The sequence below is a fragment of the Oryx dammah genome, unplaced genomic scaffold (assembly GCF_014754425.2).
Source record: "Oryx dammah isolate SB20612 unplaced genomic scaffold, SCBI_Odam_1.1 HiC_scaffold_13, whole genome shotgun sequence".
Taxonomy (NCBI): domain Eukaryota; kingdom Metazoa; phylum Chordata; class Mammalia; order Artiodactyla; family Bovidae; genus Oryx; species Oryx dammah.
In genome coordinates, this window is record NW_024070197.1 from 62572159 (window position 1) to 62598731 (window position 26573).

General features: G+C 41.0%; 1 protein-coding gene across 1 annotated transcript; it reads left to right on the forward strand.

The window, feature by feature from the left end:
- The first annotated feature begins 521 nt into the window (after positions 1-521).
- LOC120872878 (Golgi apparatus protein 1-like) lies at positions 522-23207 on the forward strand. The gene is made up of 2 exons (XM_040253559.1): positions 522-961; positions 21524-23207. Exons 1-2 carry the CDS (start codon positions 527-529, stop codon positions 21539-21541), a joined length of 453 nt encoding a protein of 150 aa, XP_040109493.1. The 5' UTR covers positions 522-526; the 3' UTR covers positions 21542-23207.
- The last annotated feature ends 3366 nt before the right edge of the window (positions 23208-26573 follow it).

Sequence of the window (26573 nt, forward strand, 5' to 3'; positions counted from 1 at the left end):
AGTCTGCCAAGAGCTAGAATAACGGGCTCTTTCTTCTGGAACCAGTGCTCCTAACCCTGATTCAGCGCTGCCTTCCTCTCTGGGTAAGAGAGGCTTCTGAGGCAGATGGAAGGAAGCTGGGAGAAGCGCAAGAAGAGGTTCTTAGATATCGGAACACACCTTATCGTGTAAGGCTCACCTCTACACATAAAGTTTTTTCTTTCAAGTCATAGAACGGGTGACACACTCTACCGGCCATCTTGGTTGTGGCAATCCCAATCCTTTTTTTTTTTCCTTTGGTGACGGACAACCAAGGAAATTAGGCAAAGCGGCCCTCCACAGGGATCTGAAGGAGCGCCAGGGACGCCCAGCGTCGCCCTCTCGCCGGCCGAGGTCCGGGGCGCCGGCCCTCAGAGCGCGGCGGCTCGCGCGCCCAGCGCCCAGCGCCGGGAGGGGTTCGGAGGGACCCAGCCGGCCCCGCCCCGCCCCGCCCCCTCATTTAAATACGCGGCGCCGGCGGGCACGTCGAGCTCGCCGCGGACTCAAGATGGCGGCGTGTGGACGTGTACTGAGGATGTTCCGCTTGGCGGCGGCGCTGCCGCTGCTGCTGCTCGCGGCGGACGGCGCGCAGAAAATCCAGGGCCCGGGCGGCCACGGCCAGGGCCCGGGCCCGGGGAGCAACCTTCTTCCCCTCGGAGCGCAGCCGGGCGGCGGCGTGCTGCCGGGTCAGCTCCTGCTGCCTCAGTCATCTCAGTTGCAGCAGCAGCAGCCTCAGCAGCAGCAGCCGCCGCAGCAGCAGCAGCCGCCGTTCCCCGCGGGCGGGTCTCCGGTCCGGCGGGGCGGAGCAGGGCCCGGCGGGGCTGGCGGGGGCTGGAAGCTGGCGGAGGAAGAATCCTGCCGGGAGGACGTGAGCCGTGTGTGTCCCAAGCACACCTGGAGCAACAACCTGGCGGTGCTGGAGTGCCTGCAGGACGTGCGAGAGGTGAGGCGCTGGGCGCCGGCGCGCAGGCCTGGCCGCCGCGGACGCCGGGCGGCCTGGGCAGCCGCGGCCGCGCCTCTCGCTTCCTTTGCGCGGCCGCCCGCTCCCCGGCGCGCTCCGGGGAGGGGACCCCACCCCCAGCCCTCACTCGCTCCCGGCGGGGGTCTGGGACGCCCACCCCGGCTCCCGGCCGCCGTCGGCCGAGGCCCAGAGCGAGTCTGTGTTTGCTCCGGTCTTTTGTGTGATGCTGTAAGCGCGGTGGCTCCTCGGTGAGGACCTGTGTAGGATTTTGCACCCCTTTTCGACTTGGGTAATTTGTAGCAGCTCTTTAAAACGTGAAAAATGGTTGACGTACTTCAGCTGGTAAAGAATGCCCTGCTGTTTATTGGCAGTAGATAATGTTTAGACAGCTCGGGTTCTGTTCTGATGCGTATTGTAGTCTGCAGGCAGATTTACTGTCTTTACCCTATTCTTCTGTAATTCAAAAATTCCTGTTATTTACCCGCTGCTGAAACTAATATATGCTCTCTCTTTTTTTTTCCTTCACGTCTTTTGGTCAATTTGTAATGAATCCCAAGTGGTCCCAAAGCTTGAAAAGTTGAGGAGGCAGCGTTTGAAGCTGGGCTGTGAGGTCTTTGCTTTCTGATCTTTTTGCCTGTCTGACTGTACCTCTTAATGCCGTCTTGGTTTGATGTTCTTTGATGCCATTCAGTTTAGTAACACAGAATTCTTTTCTAGATTTCATGCTGCAGACGTTAAGTGCAATTTTGACAGTTATCAAAGTTTGGGAGCAAATCTGGTAGGGACACTTTTTCCAACGTTTAAACAAAGGCCCCAAAGTTGACATAGAATGAAACCACTGCTTGATACAGTTTTATTTGGAAAATTGTTATCAGAATTGCCTGAGATGTTCATGGTCACAGGAAGACCATTGGTTTGTAGAAAAAGGCTAGTCTTGGCAGTTTTTCCCCCCCTCATCCCACTGTGATATTTGCTCTGGTAGTCCATACAGAGTAATTCACAAGAGGAAAAGATATACGTGCTCAGGGGACAGAGAGAAAGGAAATTTCTAGAGCCACCAGAAATGTGGGGCCTTAGATGGCTTATCTGCAATTTGAAAATTAGAAAAAGAATCCCTTGTTCTTTATTCTTCACCTACTCCTCTAGTCAGTACAGCTAAGATTCTTAACTGTGTCAAGCTTCTTGAAATTTTCTGTTTGTCCTTTGAGGATATAAAATACATGCTGTTCTCTCAAACTAGGATCGTAATGTTGAAGACCAAACATTTGATGAGTAGTTTGTGGCAGAAACAGGATGTTATTAGGGAAAGTGGCCCTTTCTAGGAGTACATCTTTCTTGACATGTATTAGGGACACGTGGATTCTGTCACTCACAGGAGCAGTGTTCCTTTGTCATGCTTGTGGAAGTGTATAGCAGCATATATAATCCATAAATAACAGATCTGAGCACTTTGGAGGTGGTTTAGTTAGCTAGATACTGTTTTTCTTGCATTATTTACTGTAAAAAACCTGGCCTGAAAGTGTAGTTCCTGTAGTTCCACCTTTGAATGTAAGACTCTCAGCAGGGATATTGTTTCGGTAACTACATTTTCCTTCCTTTCTGGGGATGTTATTTAAACTCTTTGAAGGTAGTTACTAGGTCCTGTACTTTCTTTGTAGCTTTCCAGAGTACCTAATTCAGTGCCTAGACTCAGTAAATAGTGTTGGCTGATTGAAGGTGAAGTAAACTAATGGAGTCTGTTTTATGGAAGAAAAGATGTCATGTAAATTGAAGGAGGGGGCTTTTGGAGGGCAGGGGTTTATTCCAAATTTCCAGTTTCTTTTTTTTTTTTCTCCTATTTTATATACATAAAAATTGAAAGAATAGTACCATGAACAACTGTATATATTCTTTAAGAGGTGGAGCTAGTTTTAAACTACTTTATTTTTTTCCTTTAAAGACAGCAAAAATAAATTTTACTCCACTTAGAGAATTAGTTAAATCTACTTTATGCGTTTGAAAGCATATAAGAAGAAAGTGAACTAGCTAGGCACATTTGAAATGGAATTATGGAACGTGTTTCTTATATGCTTTCTGGTACGTAGGACTGTTTGATAGGAACGCAGACATTTGTGCTTCTTTATTCCTTTGGATATTTATTTGGGGGAAGATTGTTCTCTGTGTTCTTGCTTTTAGTATTTCGGAAATGCAAAGCATATGACTAATTTACATGGTAGTGTGGTAAACCACATTTTTATTTTGAAGTAGCATGGGTATGGTGTTAGGTGAAGTCTTAAGTTCAAATATTTTAAGGTTCCCTTTCGTGTTCAAAGTTATGTATTAATTCACTTACGAAATCTATTTGAAGGTATTTATGGATGGCATCACCGACTCGATGCACATGAGTTTGGGTGAAATCCGGGAGTTGGTGATGGACAGGGAGGCCTGGCGTGCTGCGATTCATGGGGTTGCAGAGTCGGACACGACTGAGCGACTGAACTGAACTGATAGTTACCTTTAAATAATTTCAGTGGATACTTACAGTTTGTCTAATGTATGGTATGCCAGCAAATTAAAATTTTATGTGTAAACTATAAGTTAAACAGCATATAGACTAAGATTAGTTCACAGCTTTTCTATTTTTTGGTGACTATTTTGAAGATACATGTTGTGGGGGATTTTTCTTTCTTTTTTTTAACCCTCTCAGATGAGTCATGCCTTTTAAAAGGTCAAGTATACCCAGTGGGCCTGCTGTTACATAGTGGGTATATTAGCAGTAATGATGGAATAGTAGTCCTGCTTATGTGTGTATCTCTGTATGTAGTTAACAGTAGTTCTAGTTACAAAAACATATAACTAGTTCACATACATATACTTTCTAGTATAAGTAAAAGGAAAAATACACCCTGGGCTGTTCTGGCAGTTAGAGGAAAAGTAATACCAAAGGAAGAGAAGGTACTGTTGTCTAGTTTAATGTTTGATAAAAAAAGACATGCTTTATGTTGAGAGTAACTTTCAAATTCTTTATATATTTTTGGCTGGAATGGCAGAAGTTTCACGGGGAGATGTTGATTCCTTAGAAGTTTATTAGTGACGTGCATAGCTTTTGTTAGTTTTCGTTGTTAGATTTTTAAAAAAGGAACAAAAGCTTTCTAATACATGAACAGAAGTAGCGAGAATAGTTTGATGATTCCCTGCCCCGTACGTATCCCCCAGCTTAAACTGTCCCCACTTCGTTTAATCACAGGGCTTGGGGGAATGGCGTATTTTAAAGCAAGTCCCAGACACTATGTCATTTCATTTATAAATACTTCGGTTAAGTCTCTAATAAGGACTTAAAACAAGATAAAACCAGAACCTGGTTGTTATTTTTTAGTATTTAGAAGTATTATGGCGACTTCCCTGGGTGTCCAGTGGTTAAGACTTCCTGCTCTTAATGTAGGGCGCCCAGGTTTGATTCCTGGCTTGAGAACTATGCCACACAGCTCAGCCAAAATAAAAACATTATGAGTATTTCTTCTGAATTTCTTGGTACCTTCTTTTGGTATATCAGTTTCAAGTTATACATTTTGACCACTTTCTATGCACAGAGTGAATGCTTTGTAAATATTTATTTAAGATGGACTATAATATATATATTTGGAGAAGGCAATGGCACCCCACTCCAGTACTCTTGCCTGGAAAATCCCATGAACAGGGGAGCCTGGTAGGCTGCAGTCCATGGGGTCACTAAGAGTTGGACACGACTGAGCAACTTCACTTTCACTTTCATGCATTGGAGAAGGAAATGGCAACCCACTCCAGTGTTCTTGCCTGGAGAATCCCAGGGACGGGCTAGCCTGGTGGGCTGCCGTCTATGGGATCGCACAGAGTCGGACACGACTGAAGCAACTTAGCAGCAGCAGCAGCAGCATAATATATATTGGAGAAGGAAATGGCAATCCACTCCAGTACTATTGCCTGGAAAATCCCATGGACAGAGGAGCCTGGTAGGCTACAGTCTATGGGGTTGCAAAGAGTCGGACACAACTGAGTGACTTCACTTTCACTTTCACTAATATATGTTGAAGAGGAATTACATTACAAACCGTAAACCTGCTTTGACTCATAGGTGAACATTTTCTTTTTCTATTCGTAGTCTTTCTCTTAACTGTATCCTAAGATAGTAGACCATGGTATCTGTATTATTTATCCTGTGAGGTGAATAGTGTTATCTTATTATCTTAGTTGAGAAGCAGACTCAGATGAAGTAAGTTGTCCAGTGTTATATCCTGACCTAAGTGGTAAGGCGTTATTCAGAAGATTCTCTCTGACTTCAAAGATTGTACCTTTCTAATCCTCCATGGATGACTGCAGCTACGAAAATTAGCATATGGCTATTGAGAATGCTGGGGGTTCATAAATGGACACAAAGTGAGAAGAGTAGCCTGGAATTAGAATTCTGTTTTCCTCACTACCAAGAACAGTTGGGTAGCAGCAGCATCTTAGCATTGCAGTATTGTATAGATTTCTCAGGTGGACGGACCGACATCATTAGACAAAGCTAATTACTAATCTGAGCCCATTACAAGTAGAGTTTCTGCTTCATGAAAAGATTTTCAGATTCCGTCTTATCTTAAGCACAACTTGTACAAGTATAATGGAAGAATTGAGGTGTATCCCCCTGCTGTTTGTATTGAATCAATGGAACATCACGAAGTGTAAGTTAGGACTAGAGCTGGCGCTGCTGGTAACTAAGTGTAGGACTGTTTCTCCATCTCACTCATGCAGCGACACTCCATGCTCTCTCTGTAGTGACTCACGTACCGGGCCCCTTCTCTCTCATCCAGGTCCCTCCTTTAGGTTCTGGGTGATTACTGCAGTCAGCCATCGGATGGGAAAAGAGAAGGTAAGAGGACTGCACTAGAGTTTTCCAAGCTTGGACTGGGGTTGGAAGTGTGTGCGTGCTCAGCAGTCGTGTCCGACTCTGCAGCCCCTATAGACTGTGGCCTACCAGGCTCCTTTGTCTGTGTGACTTCCTGGGCACGAATACTGGGGTGGGTTGCCTTTCTCTTCTCCAGGGGATCTTGCTGACCCAGTGATTGAACCCACGTCTCCTGCGTCCCCTCGATTGGCAGGCGAGTTCTTTACCGCTGAGCTACCAGGGAGAGCCAGTCATTTTACCACTGAGGTTCAGTTTCCTCATGTGTACAATTTAGTTTTCGAGATCCCTTTTATTTGATCTATATGAGTTGTTTCCTGTGTATTCTGTCTGTATGTATTTATAGTTTGTAGAATTTATGTGTGTACCATCTTGCTCATTCATGGGTAAAAATAGTGAAATGAATAATGCAAACAGCAATTAATCCAAACATTGTTTGACTTTAGGATATATTATGATTATTTTGTTTGAGCCAACATGGAATTGCTCCTGTGCTGACTCTCAGTGGTTGGAAGCAGTCTAACCACATGATCAAGGTGTTATTGATCGGTTACGCACTTACCATAGTGGAAGAAAACTAGTATTTTAAGGAAGAGAACTAATATTTTAAGATACCTGCATTGCTTACAGTTGGTTTGATAAATGGGATTGTGATCAGGAAACAGTTGTATAAGAAGAGTGTTCATCACTGCATGTTACATAGGCAGTGAATCCTTTAGAGCAATGAAAAGAGCACAGAACTAGGATTTAGACTTGGATGGAGCCCAGCTCTGCTACTCTTGGCTTAAAAATCACATCACCACTTTTTTTTTTTTTTTTAACCCTTAAGTAGGAACAACAGACTGGTTCCAAATAGGAAAAGGAGAACGTCAAGGCTGTATATTGTCACCCTGCTTATTTAACTTATATGCAGAGTGCATCATGAGAAACGCTGGGCTGGATGAAGCACAGTCTGGAATCAAGATTGCCGGGAGAAATATCAATAACCTCAGATATGCAGATGACACCACCCTTATGGCAGAAAGTGAAGAGGAACTAAAAAGCCTCTTGATGAAAGTGAAAAAGGAGAGTGAAAAAGTTGGCTTAAAGCTCAACATTCAGAAAATGAAGATCATGGCATCTGGTCCCATCACTTGATGGGAAATAGATGGGGAAACAGTGGAAACAGTGTCAGACTTTATTTTTTTGGGCTCCAAAATCACTGCAGATGGTGATTGCAGCCATGAAATTAAAAGACGCTTACTCCTTGGAAGAAAAGTTATGACCAACCTAGATAGCATATTGAAAAGCAGAGACATTACTTGGCCAACAAAGGTCCGTCTAGTCAAGGCTATGGTTTTTCCTGTGGTCATGTATGGATGTGAGAGTTGGACTGTGAAGAAAGCTGAGTGCTGAAGAATTGATGCTTTTGAAGTGTGGTGTTGGAGAAGACTCTTGAGAGTCCCTTGACCGCAAGGAGATCCAACCAGTCCATCCTAAAGGAGATCAGTCCTGGGTATTCATTGGAAGGACTGATGCTGAAGCTGAAACTCCAGTACTTTGGCCACCTCTTGCGAAGAGTTGACTTGTTGGAAAAGACTCTGATGCTGGGAGGGATTGGGGGCAGGAGGAGAAGGGGACGACAGAGGATGAGATGGCTGGAGGGCATCACCAGCTCGATGGACGTGAGTGTGAGTGAACTCCGGGAGTTGGTGATGGACAGGGAGGCCTGGCGTTCTGTGATTCATGGGGTCGCAGAGAGTCGGACACGACTGAGCGACTGAACTGAACTGAGGGACAGTCAAGTAGTGATGGACAGGGCAAGAGGAGAAGGGGACGACAGAGGATGAGATGGTTGGATGGCATCACCGACTCGATGGACATGAGTTTGAACAAACTTGGGAGTTAGTTGGTGATGAACAGAGAGTTCTGGCCTGCTGCAGTCCCATGGGGTCACAAAGAGTTGGACACGACTGAGCGACTGACCTGAACTGAGGGACAGTTTAACCCTGTTGTAAGTGAACATATATGTGAGTTCCTTTTTTTTTCTTCCAATTTTATTTTATTTTTTGTCCCACCACATGGCTTGCAGGATCGCAGTTCCCAAACCAGTGGGAACTTGGGCCATGATAGTGAAAGCAGCAAATTCTAATCACTAGTTCACCAGGGAACTCCCTACATGAGTCCTTGAATTTGATGTGCTAGTTATATTTTTCTTTTTTAACATTAAACAAAATATGTGACCATTGAAGTAGGCAATAATAACACATACCACTTGAAATCATCTTGTTTACCACATATGCTTTGGAAGACTGGGTTATCACTTAAGATCCTTTCAGCTTTGGTACTCTGTGGTTCGTCAGCTGTAGGAATATGAGATGTGTGCAAGGGAGTCATAAGCACAGGTGAAAAGGAAAGATGCTTTGAGAAATTAAAGGGACTATACTGACTCAAGTAGAGAGTTTGAGAATTTTTTGAGTCCAGATTATAAAGGATCTTGCTTGCACCACTGTTCTTCAAGTAAAGCCCAGAAACGGGGTGTGTTTTTATCCCAACCTGAGATAAAATATTCCTGCAGATAATTGAGTTACTTGTAAAATAGCACTGTCACTTACACAATGAAGTTTTTAAGAAGTCTCTTGATAAGAATGCTTTCCCGTAAATAGGTGCTTAATAATTCATTGTTCTTTGGAAGAAAATAAAGAACAGTCCAAGAGATGAGATGGTTCATTCTCTTTGTACATTTCTTCTAATGTGTTCAAAACAAATTTCATCAGCAACAATCCGCCCAGAAAACTTCTCCTGCTTATATGAGAAATGTATTTTAAAGAGAAGCCGTTAAGATGACTTGTATAATGTCGTGCAAAGTAATTTCTCTTCCTTCAGCAAACATTTATTGAATGCATACTATATGCAACTCACTGTGCTTAGTGTTAAAGGCTACAAATATATGCTAATAGTAGCATTTATCGAGGGATTTTTGTTTGCCTTGTTCTAAGGAACAGGATGTTTCCTAGTGTTATGTATCTCATTTAATCTTATGAAAAATGTATCATTAGTATTATTTCAATGATTACTATTTTTTTAAATGAGGGAGCTGCCTCTAGGCCGGTAAATACTAAAATTAAGACTTGAAAGCAAGTCTTGTGCAACTGTAAAGTGGCTCGTACCCCTCCGCCATCCCTGTGGCTGTCCAGCATGGTAGTCACCAGCTAAATGTGGCTACCGAGCAGTTGAAGTAGGAGCAGTCTGAGTTGAGATGTGCTGTAAGGGTAAAAGACACGTGATTTTCAAAACTTTGCCCACATAGGAAAAGAAACTATTTCAGTTTTTGTGGGGGCACATGCTGCACCCCCTGGGGGATCATAGTTTCCACACCTGGGATCAAACCCCCACCCTCAGCAGTGAAAATGTGGAGTCCTAACCACTGGACCACCAGGGGAGTCTCATCTCTTTTTACATTGATTACTGTTCACATGAGAATATTCTGGGTATATTGAGTTAAAAACATTATTAAAGCCAGTTTCACTTTTTAATTTTCAATGTGACTAGGTTTCCATTATATTTCTGTTGGGCAACACCAGCCTGGAAGAAGTAAAAGATATCTTTGTTAAGACCATAATGCAAGTTATAAAGTAGTAAGTACCATAAGAAGAATAAATTAAATTCTATGAGCATATGGTGGAGAAAATGGTTGGGAGAATCCATATAAAGCACTCATATTAAGAATGAGTGCTTCTCATTCTTCAATTGGTTGTTCATATCATGAAATTCTTAATTTAGCCACCTTAAAGTGCCTGCTGATCTGGTTAATGGATGGATGTCATCTTCCTCATGCTGAATTTATATGAGTTGTCAGGGGTACAATAGCTCCTTCAGAGTGAGAGGAGCTAAACTCATAAAACTGGGAGTCAGTAAGTGACTCATCTTTATTTGGTTGAGTTAGATATATTTAAACCTTAAAAAGAATCTCAAGTGATGGTCCTCAGAACTGTGCCAGTACTTACCCTTGTATCTGCATTAAAATAGAGTGTGGAGAACAAGAAGTGTGGACTGGAATCTAAAAACAGTGAATTAAGAGAACCAGGCATTTATTTTCACCCAGCTTTAATAATTTTACTGAAGTTAGAAAATTAGATCAGTTGCATGGTGCTTACAGTAACCTATAAATTCTCCTGTTGAAGGATTGAATAACATTATAACTCTATGTAGGGAGAGTCATAGTGAAAATGGGTACTGGATCTATATCTTTGTGAAATAGAACAAATTCTTTAAAACATTTTTGTGTTCCTTTAAAAGCAAATAAAAAACATATGTGATGCATACTTTAAATCATAAGATAAACAGTGAAGTGAAATATGTGAGAGAAATTAACCAGGGGGAATGTATGTATGTAATAAATCAATTCAAATGCAGAATTACAAAAAAAAAAAAAGAATTAAAAAATCATGTTTAAAGAAAATGCTCTGATGTCTAAAAAGCTTTCATTTGTAATTTAACTTAGAAAGTCACTTACAGAACTTCCACAGTTCCCACACCAGCCAAATCAGCTCTGTAATGTGATAAACAACACGAAGTCAGTAAAAACTTTGAGAAGGAAAAGGGGATGTAATGGAGAGTTTTAATCAGGCTTAGAGTCCGCCATTTGTTAATTAATGGCCATCTACTGAGCATATCCGCTGCACATGAAATAATCTGTCAAGGCCCTTTTATCACGTGGTGCTCTTCATAGGAGAAGTTGTGGAGTGAGTGGGAAAAGAGTGGGTTCTGAAACTACAGTCCGGATTCAAGTCCTCGCTCACCTACCACCCACTGTGACCTTGGACAGATTTCTCTTCAACCTTCACTTTTCTTATCTGTAAAGTTGAGGTATAAAACCTACTTCCACAGGGTTATGATGAGAATGAAAAAAAAAATTGAAATATCCATCAAATTGTACTTGCTCCTCAGTGGTTGTTTGTTGTTGCAGATGACACCCTTCAAGATATGGCTGTATGTTCACTGTCTTAAGAGAAATGTGAACTGTAATGAGCCGTACCTTTTATATAATCCATCCAAGACTTCTTCACAAAGGCTGTAGTTGAACTTACCTGAAGAGCAGTAAGGTCAAAAACTTACGGAGTCTTTACCAGGTATTTAAAATGTATACAATTTGAGGTTGTGGAGGCAAAGGAATGAATTCCTTGGGTGAAGGAATTCAGTTCTACCAAGTGTTTTTCCATTTTCTAGGCCTAAATGATGCCTAAATTGGGATATACTGCCCATCAAGACAAAGGAAATCTCTGTTCTCTGATGTGAGAGGGGAAAAAAACATTCTATTCCTAAGACAGTACTGCTTGAAACATCCTCGCTCTGCAGATTGGAATGACTAAATAGCTGAGAAACAGAAAGCATTGATCCTTATCTTTTTGCCCTTTGTAAAACCAGATAATTATAAAAATCACATAAATTTTCCTGAAAGTTGGCAACTTTTCAGAGGGAAAGTAAAGTGTAAGGACTTATAAATTGCTAAGGTGGGAACATTCACTGGCCTTTGAAACAATCTATATTAAAGTATAAATACATAAGTTACTCATACATTAAAAACAGCACAAGGTATTTTCAGTATGTAAACCTTCTTTCTGATGTTATTAGGTAGTAGAGTTAGTTGTGAATAGTTTTGAAATAGCTAGAATTCCACAATCTCTTTTTAAAACTTATTTGCTAGATTAAGACGTGACTGATGTGTATAGATAAAGACGTTTAGTGTGTAGAATTGCTGGTTTTCTTTTTTTAAATCATTATGAGAAGTTTCAAGAATTTATAAGGTTGTCTATTGGTTTTCAACTTGAAAATATCATCTGATGCAGGAGAAATTAGCAGTGAAAGCAGAAGTCAGGAGATGGATATGGTTTCATCCTCTTTAGGAAATAAATCTGGTCTCAGGTTGCTTCTCTGTTCTCCAGCTCTGCTTCCCACTAGCTCCCTACGTCACAGCCTACTGTTTGCTACCCCTCCCCCGCCAAGTAGTTCATGGCTTCCAGAGAAGCCATGGCTACCAAGTTACAGCTGTTGAGTTTACAGGCTTTTCATGTAAATATTGTTTGTTGACAGAGATTTTATATTCAGTGATTTGAGTAGTTTCAGCCCCAGACTGTTGCTTGTTATCTTTCCCTTTGCACAGCCCACTGTCCCTCCCCACTACCAGCTCTCCTTTAAGCACTGTTTTCTGGCTTGTTTTTACTAGCAGATTGAACCGTAAGAATCACTAATGTTTGAGATCAAACCCATCTGTCCTAAAGGAAATCAGTCCTGAATATTCATTGGAAGGACTGATGCTGAAGCTCCAATACTTTGGCCACCTGATGCAGAGAACTGACTCATTGGACAAGATCATGAGAACTGACTCATTGGAAAAAACCGCGATGCTGGGAAAGATTGAAGGCAGGAGGAGAAGGGGACGACAGAGAATGAGCTGGTTGGATGGCATCACTGACTCGATGGACATGAGTCTGAGCGAGCTCTGGGAGTTAGTGATGGACAGGGAGGCCTGGCGTGCTGCAGTCCATGGGGTCACAGAGTTGGACATAACTGAGTGACTGAACTGAACCAATCATATTTGATTTATAAAAAGCACCTTCATATGGTTCAATCAGTTGTTCCTCGTTCAGATTTTGAGTCAATAGTATCTGCTTCTGCGGCAGTATTCATTGTTTCCTTTTGTATCATCTTGAAGTATTGTGTTAGTCAGTGGTGTCTGGCTCTTTGCAACCCCATGGACTGTAGCCTGCCAGGCTCCTCAGTGGGTGGGATTCTCCAGGCAAGAACACTGGAGTGGGTAGCCATGCCCTTCTCCAGGGGACCTTCCTGACCCAGGGGTCGAACCAGGCCTCCTGCTCTGCGGGCAGACTCTTTACCGTGTGTGCCGTCGGGGAAGTCCACCATCTTAGTATCAAGAGGTAAAAGCAAGGGGTAGGAGAAGTTTAGTCATTTTGGTGTAGGACTTTCACCTGGGGAGTCTTCCTGAAATTGTTTTCCCCAGCTTCTCTTTGGGTTTATCTGTCCCTAAGGTTAAAAGAAGGGAACCAGTGTAGATTGTTTTATACCTTACTCATTTATTTGTGAAATATTTACTGAGCACTCACTATATGGGTAAATTAATAAATAGCATGATTTTTTGGCATTTAGAAAAGGTGACTTGAGAGGTTTGTTTCTTAAAAAATAATGTATTCTGAAAAACTTTTCTTCTCTCACAATAGGGGAGCTGTGGAACTAGGTATAAATGTCAGAGGACTCACCAAATACACTTGCTTTTAAAAAACTGAATTACTCTGAGTTAAGTTGTGGACTAACATTTAGTTTATAGAATGCTTGTAATCTCATTTGGAGCTCTTGATAATGGTATGCAGTGTATAGGACAGATGTCGGCCTTATTTTACAGACTGAAACACCCCAAGAATCAGATGGGTTGTGATTTTCCCAAGTCATGTAAGTATTAAGATATGGAGTTTAGACTTCTGAACTCTTTTGAAGTTTTAAATTTTAAAATCCAAGTCTTTTAAAACTTAAAATCCTTTTTTGGTTGTTGTGTATTACCACATTGTTCTGATAATTTTCACATTTACATAAATGATATGTTTTCATATTTTAAAAAGTATTTTTATAGCCCATTTTAATTTAAATATGCCAAGGAATATTTGAAAACATACTGTGTTCTCATATTCCTCAAATCGTTTTTCTGTTTCTCCCCTCCTGGGCACTAATCTTACATAGGCTAAAGGGATTAAGTTGCTTGCTGTCCTCTCAGTCATGAGGCTCTGTTCTTCACCCTCCTCTCCCCACCAGCCATGTGGCTGGGTTCCCCACCCCCATCTTTCATTTTGCATTATTAAACTGTTGCTGTATCTTTTAGGTTGATAGATCTTTTCTTCTGTGGTTGTCGGTCTGCTATTAATGGCAACTGTCCAGTGTATCTTTTATTTTCGATGCTCTAGTTTCATCTGTAGAAGTTTGATATGGATCTGATATATACCATTTCTGTCTTCTTTGTGTTCATATTTTCCTTTAAGACCTTGAATGCGTTTTGTAACAGCTGTTTTAAGGCGTTCCTTGCTCATCCCGTCATCGGTCTTTTCTTGGTCTTTTTCTACTGATGAGTTTTCCTTCTGGTGTCCACATTTCTACTTCCTGCCTGCGTGGTGTTTTTTCTTTTTGGCTGGGTGTTGGTCATGGTGTGTTTTACTTCTCTGCTGCATTTTGTTGAATTCCTAAAGAGTGTTGGCTTTTGTCTGGCACACAGGTTACATGTAGATCAGTCTGATCCTTTTGAGACTTTTAAACTTTGTTAGGGCAAGTCCAGAGCAGCCTTTAGCCTAGGCCTAATTTGATCTGCTAGTGAGCTGCAACTCTCCTCAGTTTCCCAGCTTTTGTGAGGTTTCTCCTCTCCAGGGCTGGTGGGAATGCACTCCCTGCCTGGGTGAGCCTGGCTTCTCAGTGTCTCATTTCCCACTGCAGGCGCATAGGATACAACTTGACTCAGGAGATCCCATTGACTTTCTCCTTGGCTCTTTGTACAGCTCTCCTGTCCATTATCCACTCTGTTTTGCAAATTTTGGCCACCTTGGAGCCCCTGCACTTTGACCTCTCTGCTCATCAAATACCCGGAGTCTGCTTGGGTTCCCCCTCCCTGTGCTGCCGCCTGGAAACCCCTTCCTGGCAGTTAGCTGGGAGACCGGCAGGATCACGGTGTTTCCCTTCTCTCAGGCATTTTAGGCTCACGCTGCCTGTTGGCCGATGACTGAAATTTATTTCATACGTTGTGCCTAGTTGTTTTTTTTTTGTGTGTGTGCCTAGTTGTTAATTACTACGATGGCATTTTCTGTGGTAATTAATCCTTCATGAGCTGGAGTAGAAATCACCATCCCTTGAGTTTTAACTTATGACATATCAAAAGGAAATTAGGAGAATTTGTTACAGTATGGTCAATGTGTAAGAGGTATTAAATTGAAGCTTTTTTTTTTCATAATAGCAAATAATTGGAAGCAACCTCAATTGGAAGCAACCTAACACCCTTCAATAAAGGAGTGATTAAATAAATTACTGTGCATCATTACAATGAACTATTGTATTGCTATGGAAAAGAAGCTCCTTATGTCACGTATGGAAAGATCTCCAAGATCTGTTACTAAATTAGGAAAGTAAAGTTATTGCTTGGTATAGTATACTACTGGTTTTGTAATCAAATAGGAAAAATAAGAATACAAGTATTTATCAGTATTTGCTTGTATTTGCATTAGAATGCTCCAGGAGGATACAGAAGAAATTAGGGCCAATGGAGGATAAAAATAGGTGGGAAACTTTCCATTATATTCTTTTATTTTTATTTATTCTTTTGTATTTTTAATTTATTTTTGGCTATGTGATGTGATTTTCAGGATCTTAGTTCCCCCACCAGGGATTGAACCCAGGCTCATGGCAGTGAAGTGCCAAGTCCTAACTATTGGACCACCAGGGAATTCCCTATGTTTTTGATTTTTTAAAAAGTATTTGAGCTATTATGTATATGTTACCTATTTAACTTTTTTTATTTTTAATTAAGATAAATATTTTTCCATTACTCATGTTGACGAAACTACCTTAAATGAGAGTTCCACAGGTATAATTTCATTTTGTGTCAAGGTCAGTTTGTTTGTAACTGGGTTGAGCCAAACCTTTTACCAACTTAGAAGATAAAAGATTTCCTTAATACATCGTTTAGGGCAAAACTAACTGCCGTTATGCCAAACCCCAAAATGCAGTGGCTTAACCCGAGAGAGGTTGTGAAGACTTGCTGGCGGCTGGTGATCTGGAGACCCTGGTTCCTCCCCGTCTGTGGTTGCATTTCCTGGGGCTGTGGAGCCTTCTGCCTTCAGGCACACAAGAGAGTTAGCTGCCCTGGCCTGCTGCTTTTTTTTCTTTTTAACTCCTTATTACCCTTCCTTTCTTGTAATTCACACACCATAGAATTCACCCTTTCAACCACAAGTTCATGAAAGCCCTGGCCTCAGTCAGTCTGGTGAGAAGGGCTCACGTGCAGCAGCTGGACACAGGGCACCGGACGAGGCGCTCCTGTGACCGTCCCCAGACAGCGGGCGAGCCCGCCGGTTGTCTGGGCAAGTCAGGGCGGGCTCATGTGCCAGCCTTCGATTTGTCATACCAAAGCAGTCCTGTTCCTTCCCATTTTCTCTAGGAAAGGTGAAAGTTGTTGATGAACAGTCAGATTTTCCTTTGCTATGCTCTAAATGTATGGAAATACTTCCTTGTGATCGGTTTCTAGTGTTACAATCTCTTTGATTTAAACTATGGAAGCAGTTTCAGCCTTGTGTAGTGATCTCGCTTCTAGTTTCAGTTTTATACTTGGTAACAGTCAGGACCTTGTGTCCTGTTCCTGGTGTTAAGCCCCAAGCCCTAAGTTAATGGAACAGTCTCCCCTCTTCCTCCCTTTATTTCTGGCGCTGTGGTTTTTAATCCTCCCTCCCTCCTTTTCCTGGCACCTAGGGGATTCCTCTTTCTCTTGAGTTCATCTATGCCTTTAAAAGAACTTCCATTTACTGTCAAAGACTTTTCAAGTTCTGAACATACAAGTATTTCTAGAACCTAAAGTTCATGACTTTTGAGGCAGCTCATTCTTTGGATAACTCACTTTGTTCAAAAGGGAAGAGGAAATAGACTAATATTTATTGGGCAGCTGCTGTGTGCTTGTGTACATAATTTTACTTAATCACCACTGTTACTGTAAGAGGTGATTTGGTTTTAGCCCCCACTTTATTATGGAATGGTTCAAACTTACAGAAAGCTTTTTGAAAAACTCATACATTGATCATTTATATACCCAACCACTAAAATTTTACCATTAACATTTTTGCTATATTTGTTTTATCACATAAATGTTTTAAACATTTTCTGTAAGCTGTATGAAAAAATTGTATTCCATGTCAGTTTTAATTCATAAGCTTTTCTTGTGCTTAATAAAAACAAAGCACTCTCCTACTGCCAGAACTTTAAAAAGAAAAATCAAAAAATGAAAACTTGTATCTTAGTTGAAAGCAACTGCATTTATTTTGTATTAGTCTTTTTTTCCCCCTCCTCAAAGAATTTGGGAAAACCAGTGTCTTTCTGAAGGAGGTCTGCTCATTCTGCTGTGAGGAGCCAAAATCCTTAGACTTTGCTTTTTTCCCCTCAGTTTCTAAAGATGTTATTTTCACAGCCATCCTTTTCTAGATCTGGCCTTTCCATTATTGTATCCATTTATGTTACCGAAAAGGAATTCTAGGATTCAAGGTATACCTTACCTGGAAAATTGAGCTTGACAAGTGCTGAACTTTTGCTATTTTCCTGAGAGTTTAACAATGCCTTGTAATGGTGGTTTATACATTATTTTGGGACAACAGTGAGTTCACTCTTTAGATTAACTAGAACATAGCAAGTAGAGTGTAGCAAAAGTGCAGATTATTGGTTCCTCTTGTTAAATCGAATAGGAAACAGGAGTCCAAAATGGCTAAAAGACAAGGGAAAAGCCCACGAAAATAGAACAAAGGAAGGTCTGGGGACCGGAGTGAGGACTTCAGGTAGAACAAACGGCCCTCCTGCCTAGCCCAGTTTGCATAGGAAAGGCCCGGGGGAGGGAAAAACCTATAAAAAGAGGAGCCAAAGGGCGCTCTCTCTCCCCTGGCGTGCTCCTCCACTCTCTTCTCGTCTTTGGGTTGGCATGCTCTCCTGCTTCGAGGATGGATTCTCCTGCTGTCTTCTAAATAAGATGGAGCTGTAACACTGATTTGTCTTAAGAGCTGTAACACGGTTTGTCCAAGGCCCCAGAGCTGTGACACGCCAAGGGCTTTAATGTCCGTCGCTCCAAATCTTTGTTGTGACGAGATAGAACCGAGAGCATACACTCGCCTGACACTCTAAACTAGTATTCTCCGTCATCCAAAATAGTTGTTTAGTAACTTAGTAATAATAATAATAGCCTGTATAGGAAGCTGGTAACCTTTTGATATTACTATGTTTAGTTTACTTTTCAAAAAATTCCGTTATTTTGTTTCTCTATTGGATGATTTGGTGACGATTCTTTTGTGATGATAAATCAGTTCTATAGGCATGCTAAAGTCTAGACATGGGTTTATTCTTGCTGTGCATTGCCTTTGTTTCCTGGACTCGGAAAATGGCTGGTGTCTTCCCTACCAGCAAATTGAAAAATTGCTGAGCAAGCACTCAAACTTACTCATTTGAAATGGACTCTTACTATCCAGTTCTGTGTGTCATGCAACCTAGTTTGGAGAGTTGGTGCTTGTTCAGGCTGATGCAAAACTTCAGTTTCCTTAACTGTAGCGATTGAGCAGTTGTGAGACTGAGGCTTGAGGTGGTATGGGTCTGTGAGCACTCTAAGGAACGCTGCTGGTCTGGGTGTCCTGTGGCAGTCGGCAGATTACCTGATGTCAGGTTAGTGTCACAGGGGAGAGTTGTGGCTCTTGAATTCAAGGTTTAGAACAGTTTATGAACAAGTATTTAAACGTTGTTTTTAGATAATTTGAAAGCATTCCCATTAACATATGAATAGGTAATTTGATACTTGTATGTAACGTTGGATTAGATTTGATACTTTGGATTAGGCTTTATAGGCTGCTTTTTATGTTAATAATAAACTTCATAATGGAAACCTTCTGCTGTTAGGCACCTTCACCATTTAACTTAGCTTGAGGGCCTTGACCTCTGTATTTACTTTAAACCTTTATCTTGGGTAATTACTCAGTACCATTTTTAAACAGGTTCTTTGTTTATACCACTATGTCATTTTACACCCTTTCTCCCTCATTTAGTTTTGAGCAAATTGCCTAATGTCTCTGGATATAATACTGGAGGTGAAACACAGGACAATTGGAGTTCTTGTTTAAATTCCTTTTGAAAAACCAAGTTGAAATCCTTTTTGAAAATTTGTGGTAAGGTGGGAGAGGGATAAATTACAAATTTGATATTAACTGATACTACTGTATGTAAAATAAACAGCAGGGAACTACTGTAAAGCACAGGGAACTATATTTAGTGCCTTGTAATAACCTATAATGGAAAGGAATCTGAAAAAAAGAATATATATATATATATATAACTGAATCAATTTGCTGTACACCTGAAACATTGTAATCATCTGTACTTCAGTTTTAAAAGTTGCGGTAAAAGTCTTATTGTCTTTTTTTGAGTTTAGATGTGGTGTGAGGACAGGAGTATTTTATAAAGTTGAAGGAGTGTTACTGCTAAGATTTTTTTAAATTGCATTTAATCATAAACTACTGCTGCTGCTGCTAAGTCACATCAGTTGTGTCCGACTCTGTGCAGCCCCATAGATGGCAGCCCACCAGGCTCCCATCCCTGGGATTCTCCAGGCAAGCATACTGGAGTGGGTTGCCATTTCCTTCTCCAGTGCAGGAAAGTGAAAAGTGAAAGCGAAGTCGCTCAGTTGTGTCCGACTCTTCGAGACCCCATGGACTGTAGCCTACTAGGCTCCTCCATCCATGGGATTTTCCAGGCAAGAGTACTGGAGTGGGGTGCCATTGCCTTCTCCAATCATGAGCTGAGGTCTGCTTAATTCTCCACAAGCACTGTATTTAGCAAGACAATTTGATAGCCTTCCCTTTCTTCCAAGACTTGGGTCCTATTTATTTGTGGTTTTCTAGCAGTGAGGTACCTGTCTGCCTATTTGTCCACCTGTGTGCTTTTTCTTTCCTTTCCTTTTTTTAAAAAAAATTTTATTTACTTTTTAATTGAAGGATAATTGCTTTACAGAATTTTGTTGTTTTCTGTCAAACATCAACATTAATTAGCCATAGGTATACATGTATGTTTTCTTTTTAAAATACTGACTTATTAATGACTTATTTGACTGTGTAGGGTCTTAGTTGTGGCACGAAGGAACTTTAGTTGCAGCGTGCAAACTCCTGGTTGTGGCGTGGGATCTAATTCCCTGACCAGGGATCAAACCAGGCCCCCTGCATTGGGAAAGCAAAGTTATTAGCCACTGGACCACTGGAGAAGTCCTTTCTTTTCCTTTTTAATCTTTTAAGAATAGTTTAAAAATAATTAGCAATTTGTGGGAATTCCTTGGTGGTCCAGTGGTTAAGAATCTGCCTTCCAGTGCAGGGGATGCTGATTTGATTCCTGGGCAGGGAACTAGGATCCCACATGTCTTGAGCAACTAAGTCCAAGTGCCGCGACTACTGAGCCCACACTGTCACAACCAGAGAAGCCTGCACCCTCAAGAGAGACCCAGTGCAGCCAAAAATAAATAAATAGTTTTTAAAATAATTAGCAATTTGTCATTCCATAAGGCCAGGTATACTGAATTTGTTTTCCATTGTTATGATCACCTTTAAAAACCAAATATCCTGAAATTGTTGTTAGAAGGCATTAATTGGCATATGTATGAAGTATAAGATAAAATGTGAAATTATTAATAACAAGGACAAGCAGTTCTTAAAATTATCCTTTCAGTTAGAAATGAAGTCTTTAGAGTGTTCCAGTTCAGTCACACATTCATGTCCGACTCTTTGTGACCCCATGGTCTGCAGCACACCAGGCCTCCCTGTCCATCACCAACTCCCAGAGTTCACCCAAACTCACGTCCATCGAGTTGGTGATGCCATCCAGCCATCTCATCCTCTGTCGTCCCCTTCTCCCCCTGCCTTCAGTCTTTCCCAGCATCAGGGTCTTTTCCAGTGAGTCAGTTCTTCTCATCAGGTGGCCAAAGTATTGGAGCTTCAGCATCAGTCCTTCCAGTGAATATTCAGAACTGATTTCCTTTGAGATTGGCTGGTTTGCTCTCCTTGCAGTCCAAGGGACTCTCAAGAGTCTTCTCCAACATTTTTATCTTAGCACTATTGTTGTTAGATAGTCCTTGTAATGAATTGAATTTGATTCTGGGCAATTGTAGCAGACATTTCTTCTGTATCCTCCTGAGAAAAAAGCTCACCTTCTTTAGTCCTTTGCTTGATCAGTTCTTCCTTAGAAAGAAACCCATGTTTAGCTGGATCTAATACCTCAAAGGCATGAGGAAGGATATCTTCCAAAGTTGGTCTGTGTCTTTTCCAGTCATCCCTTCGGTCATCACTGAAAGAAAACTTCAGATTGAATGTAACCAGTGGGGTTGCTTCTTGCATCTCTGGCTTCAGATTGGGTAGCTCTCCTTCACCAGGGGCAGCATCGTAATGACCTGATACTTGTTCCGCTCTCTCTGTACCTTCCCTGTGTCCCCGACTGGTTCATTCTATGCTTTTTCTGATGCAAGGGTATTCTAATAACGCCGTTTTTCAGTTCAGGAAGTTCTTTGTATTGAAACATTCATAAAACTCCGCAGGCATCAGGTTAAATCACTTAGAAGTGTTACAAGTTTTGAAAATAAAGAAATCTTGAAAGTTTGTTAATATTTTGTTCTCTGCGGCTCTTGCTATAGATGGCGTGAATAATCTCTTGTGCTTACCATTAGAAAACCCAGTTTAAATAATTGGACCTAAATAAGAGAAACTAAGGCACTTTCTTATAGTACATAATATACCATTTCATAAAGGTTTGAGTATCATAGCATAGCATATTATGGTTGAATTTTTTTTCTTATTTTTAGGTACATGTTTTGTAAATTTTCTTTTGTATAGAAACTATCTCCTGAAAAAGAAATTTGAAGTTTCTTAATGGGGTATATGATTTTAACACATTTTTTTTCCTAATGTTGAACCAGAGTTTATTTGTTATTTTGGATGGCTGAATTTGTTTGCTGTAATTTTATTTAAAACTGCTGAATCTGTGAGCAAGCATTAGAATTTAAGGACAAATTTATAAAATGCAACTGCCTGAAATTCTAATTAGTAAGAATGTTACAAATAATAGTATTAATCATACCTTGTAGGAAACATCCTAAGAGTTTGTAAATGTATTGCCAACAAAACTTTTAATGTTTGGCATTTGTGATGCGATTAATAGTAACATTTTCAAGGTAATATTACTGGTGGAGGTCTGCAAGGAATTTAGAATGAAGAATTAGTCAGTGTTTTTCAGAGCCATGGCCAGTGAGAAGGTTGCCCCGAGCAACTGACGTTATTTGTTCTTGGCATTTTGAGCTCTTTAGTGAAATGTCTGCATTAGCTTAGATTTGTTTTTGAGGAAAGTAGGAAGTCATTGAAGATTCTTGGGTAGAGAATAAAATAGTTACGGAAATTGTTTTTGTGAATGTGGATTGAAGTAAGGAAGATCTGAGAGAACTCATTGAATAAATTGTGTTTGGCATTAAACTGTGAACCACAGTGGACTGGTAGCAGTGGAGATGGCAATGGGATTGAAGGGAGACTCATTACTTAGGAGAAATTGAGAGTGCTTTTGTTCATTCATCTGCCAGACTTTGGATCACTGTTATTTACTTCATGTCTGAAATTTAATGGTCGGTGCTGGGAACATGGGGATTATTCTATAGCTCACCTCCCATTCCCGAAAGGCATGGTCCTTGTTCTCATGGGGCTTACCGTCTAGTGGAGGAGATGGCCATTAAAGAATCACAAGATAAATGGAAAATTACAGGTAAGATTAAAACTTTGAAAGAGATCTACATGTACATTTTGCTAATCAGAGAATCTGGAAGTATTGTCCTGAGAAAATGATGGCTGAGCTGCAGAAATAGTAGAATTTAACCAAGTGAAGAGAGCTTAGTCGTAACTGTTCGGCTCCATCCAAAAGTACGTAATTCTTAGCTGGTGTTGAATTTGAAATGACAGCCAGGCATTTCAAGCAATTTCCAGTAAGAGGGTGTAAATTTGGAAATAGATCTTGAGCTGAACCTAAATTTTAGTTGTTAGTTTAAAAAAGCTATAGTTGGAGGTATGAAAGTGGTTGAGCCCTCTTAAAGAATGTGTAAATAGAGTGTGATTCCAAGGACTGAGCCCTGGGGAATGCTCACAATTGAGGGTTGGGAAGAGGCTTCTTGAGAGAATTAGAGGGAACAGGGAGGAATGGTTGAGAGTTAAAAGAAGATTTAGAAGAGTTTTTAACTGTGGAAGCCAAGGAGGAAAATTTTAGTTGTGGGAACCGAGGAGAGGGACATTTGAAAGGAGTGGTGGTAGTCACTAGGGTAAATAGAAGAACACAGTTAAGATTTAATGACTGAGGAAAGAGCATTGGGTTTTTTGTAAAGCAAAGATAGATTCTGTAGAACCCGGATTTGGACTATCCAAAACTCTATTAGTCTGTTTCAGAAGTTTGATAGTGACAGGAGGTGAGAGTATCTGGAAGAGAGGGCATCTCAGTTAAATAAAGATTTTTCAAGGTTAAGGAAATTCTTTTGAGTTTAAAGAAAAAGAGAAAGGAGCCAGTAGAAGGGGAAAGAGGGCTGGCGAGGAAGAAGGCGACTATAAATGCTCACGAAGAAAGAAAGGAGGAGGAGAGTCGCATCAATTTGGTGTCCGAAAACATGATTTGTCGTTTTTCTGGGAACTTTAAAGGCTATAACTCTGAATTTCACAGACCTTACCAGTTACCAGGAAAGTTCCTATTTTATGTTTAACTTATGCCCCACAGAGTAAAGGTTATTTTGCTTTTCTTCTTTTTTCCTTCTGCAGAACTGTTTCCTTCTTAAGTTAAATTTCAGTGAAAGTAGATAGAGATATTATCCCTACTGTCCAAAATAATTATGTAGTCACTTACTGAATAGTCAGCATGTTGTTTAGTATTGCAAGGTAGTTTTGAGGTGGAGCCAAACACGGGGGGCTTTGTGCCCCACAAATAATGTTTAGTAAGCCTGGGTTGCCTATAGGAGAGGAGACAGTGGTATATATGCCGTTCTGGAATAGATCCAGGACAGTTGGGAAAAACACCATAAGTAGCCTCCGTAAAGAAGAATTCTAGCTTTAAGAATACAAAATGTCAGGACCGCAGAGTAGGCCTTCTCTGTTGAGCTAGAAGTGTCTCGGTCCATCGTGCAGCGCCAGAGCTCTGTCGGGGCGCCGCCTGACCGTGTGCGCTGGCCCCTGGCCCCTTCGTCTCCGGGCGAGTGTGCCCGCTCACGGTAGCACGGCTGTTGTAGTCCCACTCTAGGCCCGTGCCTCTTCCGGCGCGCAGGAAGGCCCGGGTGAGAGAAGAAAGGAGCGTTCCATTGGCTGTGAGCAAGTAGAAACTCAGTTGTTTTCAGCCTCTCTGCACTCATGCACACAATGGGTATCTGGGCTTATATTGTTTATTGTCAACCTTGGCATCTACCAAACTCCTTGTTTTTTTTGTTGTACCACCAAGGTACAAGTTCAAAAACAACCCCAAACTGTGCCATCCACTTTTTCCCAGTTTTTATTGTAGTCAAATATATATAACATAGAATTTACCATTTAAAACATTTTTTTAGATCTGCAGTTCAAAATGAATTAAGTATCTTCACACTGTGAAGCCATCACCAGCGTCCATCTCCAGAACTTTTCATCATCCAAGTGACACTGCAGCCGTTAAACAGTAACCATCCACTTCTCTCCCCAGCCCCTGCAAGCACCGTCTGTTTCTGCCTCTGAATCTGACTCCTCTCGTACCTCATAGAAGTGGAATCATACAGTATTTGTCCTTTTGTGTCTGGCCTATTTCACTTAGTGTTTTCAAGTTTCATTCATGTTGTGGCATGTGTCAGAATTGCCCTTTTTAAAGCTGAATAATATTTGATTGTGTGTCCAGACGATGTTTTATCTATCCATTCAGGCATCAATCAACTTGAGTTGCTTTTACCTTTTGGCTCTTGTGAATAATGCTGCCGTGAACATAGGTTTACAAGTATCTGAGACTCTGTTTTCAGTTATTTTGGCTCAGAATTGTTGGATCGTATGATAACTCTGGTTTTAATTTTTTGAGGAATGACCATACTGTTTTCTGCGTGGCTGCCACCAATTTACATTCCTGTCAGCAGAGGACAAAGTTCTAGTTTGTTCACATCTCTCCATCACTTGTTTGTTTAGTTGTTTATTACAGTATTATTTTGGCCACATTGCAGAGCTTGCGGGATCCTGGTTCCTCTACCAAGCTTGTACCCGGGCCGCAGCAGTGAAAGTGTGAGTCCTAACCACTGGATCACCAGAGACTTTCCTATTTTTTAATTTTTAAAATTACACATCTATATATATATATATATATTTTGCCATGCTGTGCAGCATGTGGGGGTCTTAGTTCCCTGACCAGGGATTGAACACACATTCTGTGCGTTGTAAGCGTGGAGTCTTAAGCACTGGACCACCAGGGAAGTCCTAAAAATAATATCTTAATGGATGTGAAATGATATTGTGCTTTTGATTTACATTTCCCTGATTTTTTACTGATTTTGTGCATCTTCGTGTGCTTACTGGCCATCTGTATGCTGCCTTTGGAGAAATGTCTACTCGAGTCCTTCGGCCTTTTTTAAGTCAGATTGCATTTTGTTGTTGGATTGTAGGAGTTCTTTTTGAATTCCCGATATTAAACTCCTATCAGGTAAATGATTTACAGACATTTTCTCCTATCACGTGGGTTGTCTTTTCACTCTGTCAATTGTGTCCTTTGATGCACAGAAGTTTCTATTTCAATGAAGTCCTGTTTATCTATTTTTTCTTTTATTTGTGCTTTTGCTGTCGTAATCCAAGAAATCATTGCCAAATTTCACATCGCAAAGTATTTCCCCTATGCTTTCTCTTAAGAGTTTTATAGTTTTAGCTCTTAAATTTAGGTCTCTGCTCCATTTTGAGTTAATTTTGTACATGCTGTAGGGTAAGGGATCCAACTTTAGTCTTTTGGATGAGGATGTTAAATTTTTCCAACATCACATGTTGAAAAGACTGTCCTTTCCCCATTGAATGATCTTGGTACCCTTGTGGAAAATCATTTGACCAAATATGCTAAGGTTTATTTCTGTGCACACCGGTGCGATTGTCAGTAACCATTTCTGGGCTTCTGCTCCTGGGCTTTAGCTTCCAGTGAACTGTGATTTCCTGTTTTCACCACCCCCAGTTTTGGGACAGGGGTTTACCCTGTGATTTCAGGTCTGATGGATTTCAGAAGAGATGTTGATTTTCAGTTCTTTCAGCTTTTTTCTCATTGTGAGTATGAGAATGAGTATGGTCCTGTCGGACCAGAAACCAGAAGTTTTCTAGGTTCATCTTGTACTTTTTCAGTCCCAGACCTGGAATCAACCACTTCTGTAAGGAACTCTGTTTCCTTTTTGTGGAGAATGGTCTTTAGAAGCCAAGGTCTGGATGCTGGATGTGCTCATTGCTACTCAGGTGTCACTGCTTCAGCAGACAGAGCCAGATGTGTGTGTGTGTTTATATCCATGCATGCAGATAGACGTATGCACACACACGTACACAGATGTATATTTAGATTCATTTTGATGCCTTCTGTACCACTGGGTTCATTTTAGCTTTTTCTCTTTTCGTATTTATAGTTCCCTTCTATGACAGTGAAAAACTTGGTTCTTACTTTCTACAAATTATTTGATTGCTGAATCATATAAGACACTGAAATAGTTTCAGAACGCTAAAACTACGTCATTATGAGAAAGCAAACCCACTAACCAGGGTTCAGTATTTGTTTGTAGCTTTTTTTGTCATTGGACTGAAGCAAAGTCAAAAAACAGTGTTCACAGGCAACTCAAGTGAACCTTCCCTCCTCCGTTTGCCTTCTCTCCCCTATGGTTATGCTAGTTCATTTGAAATCCAGTTAGGT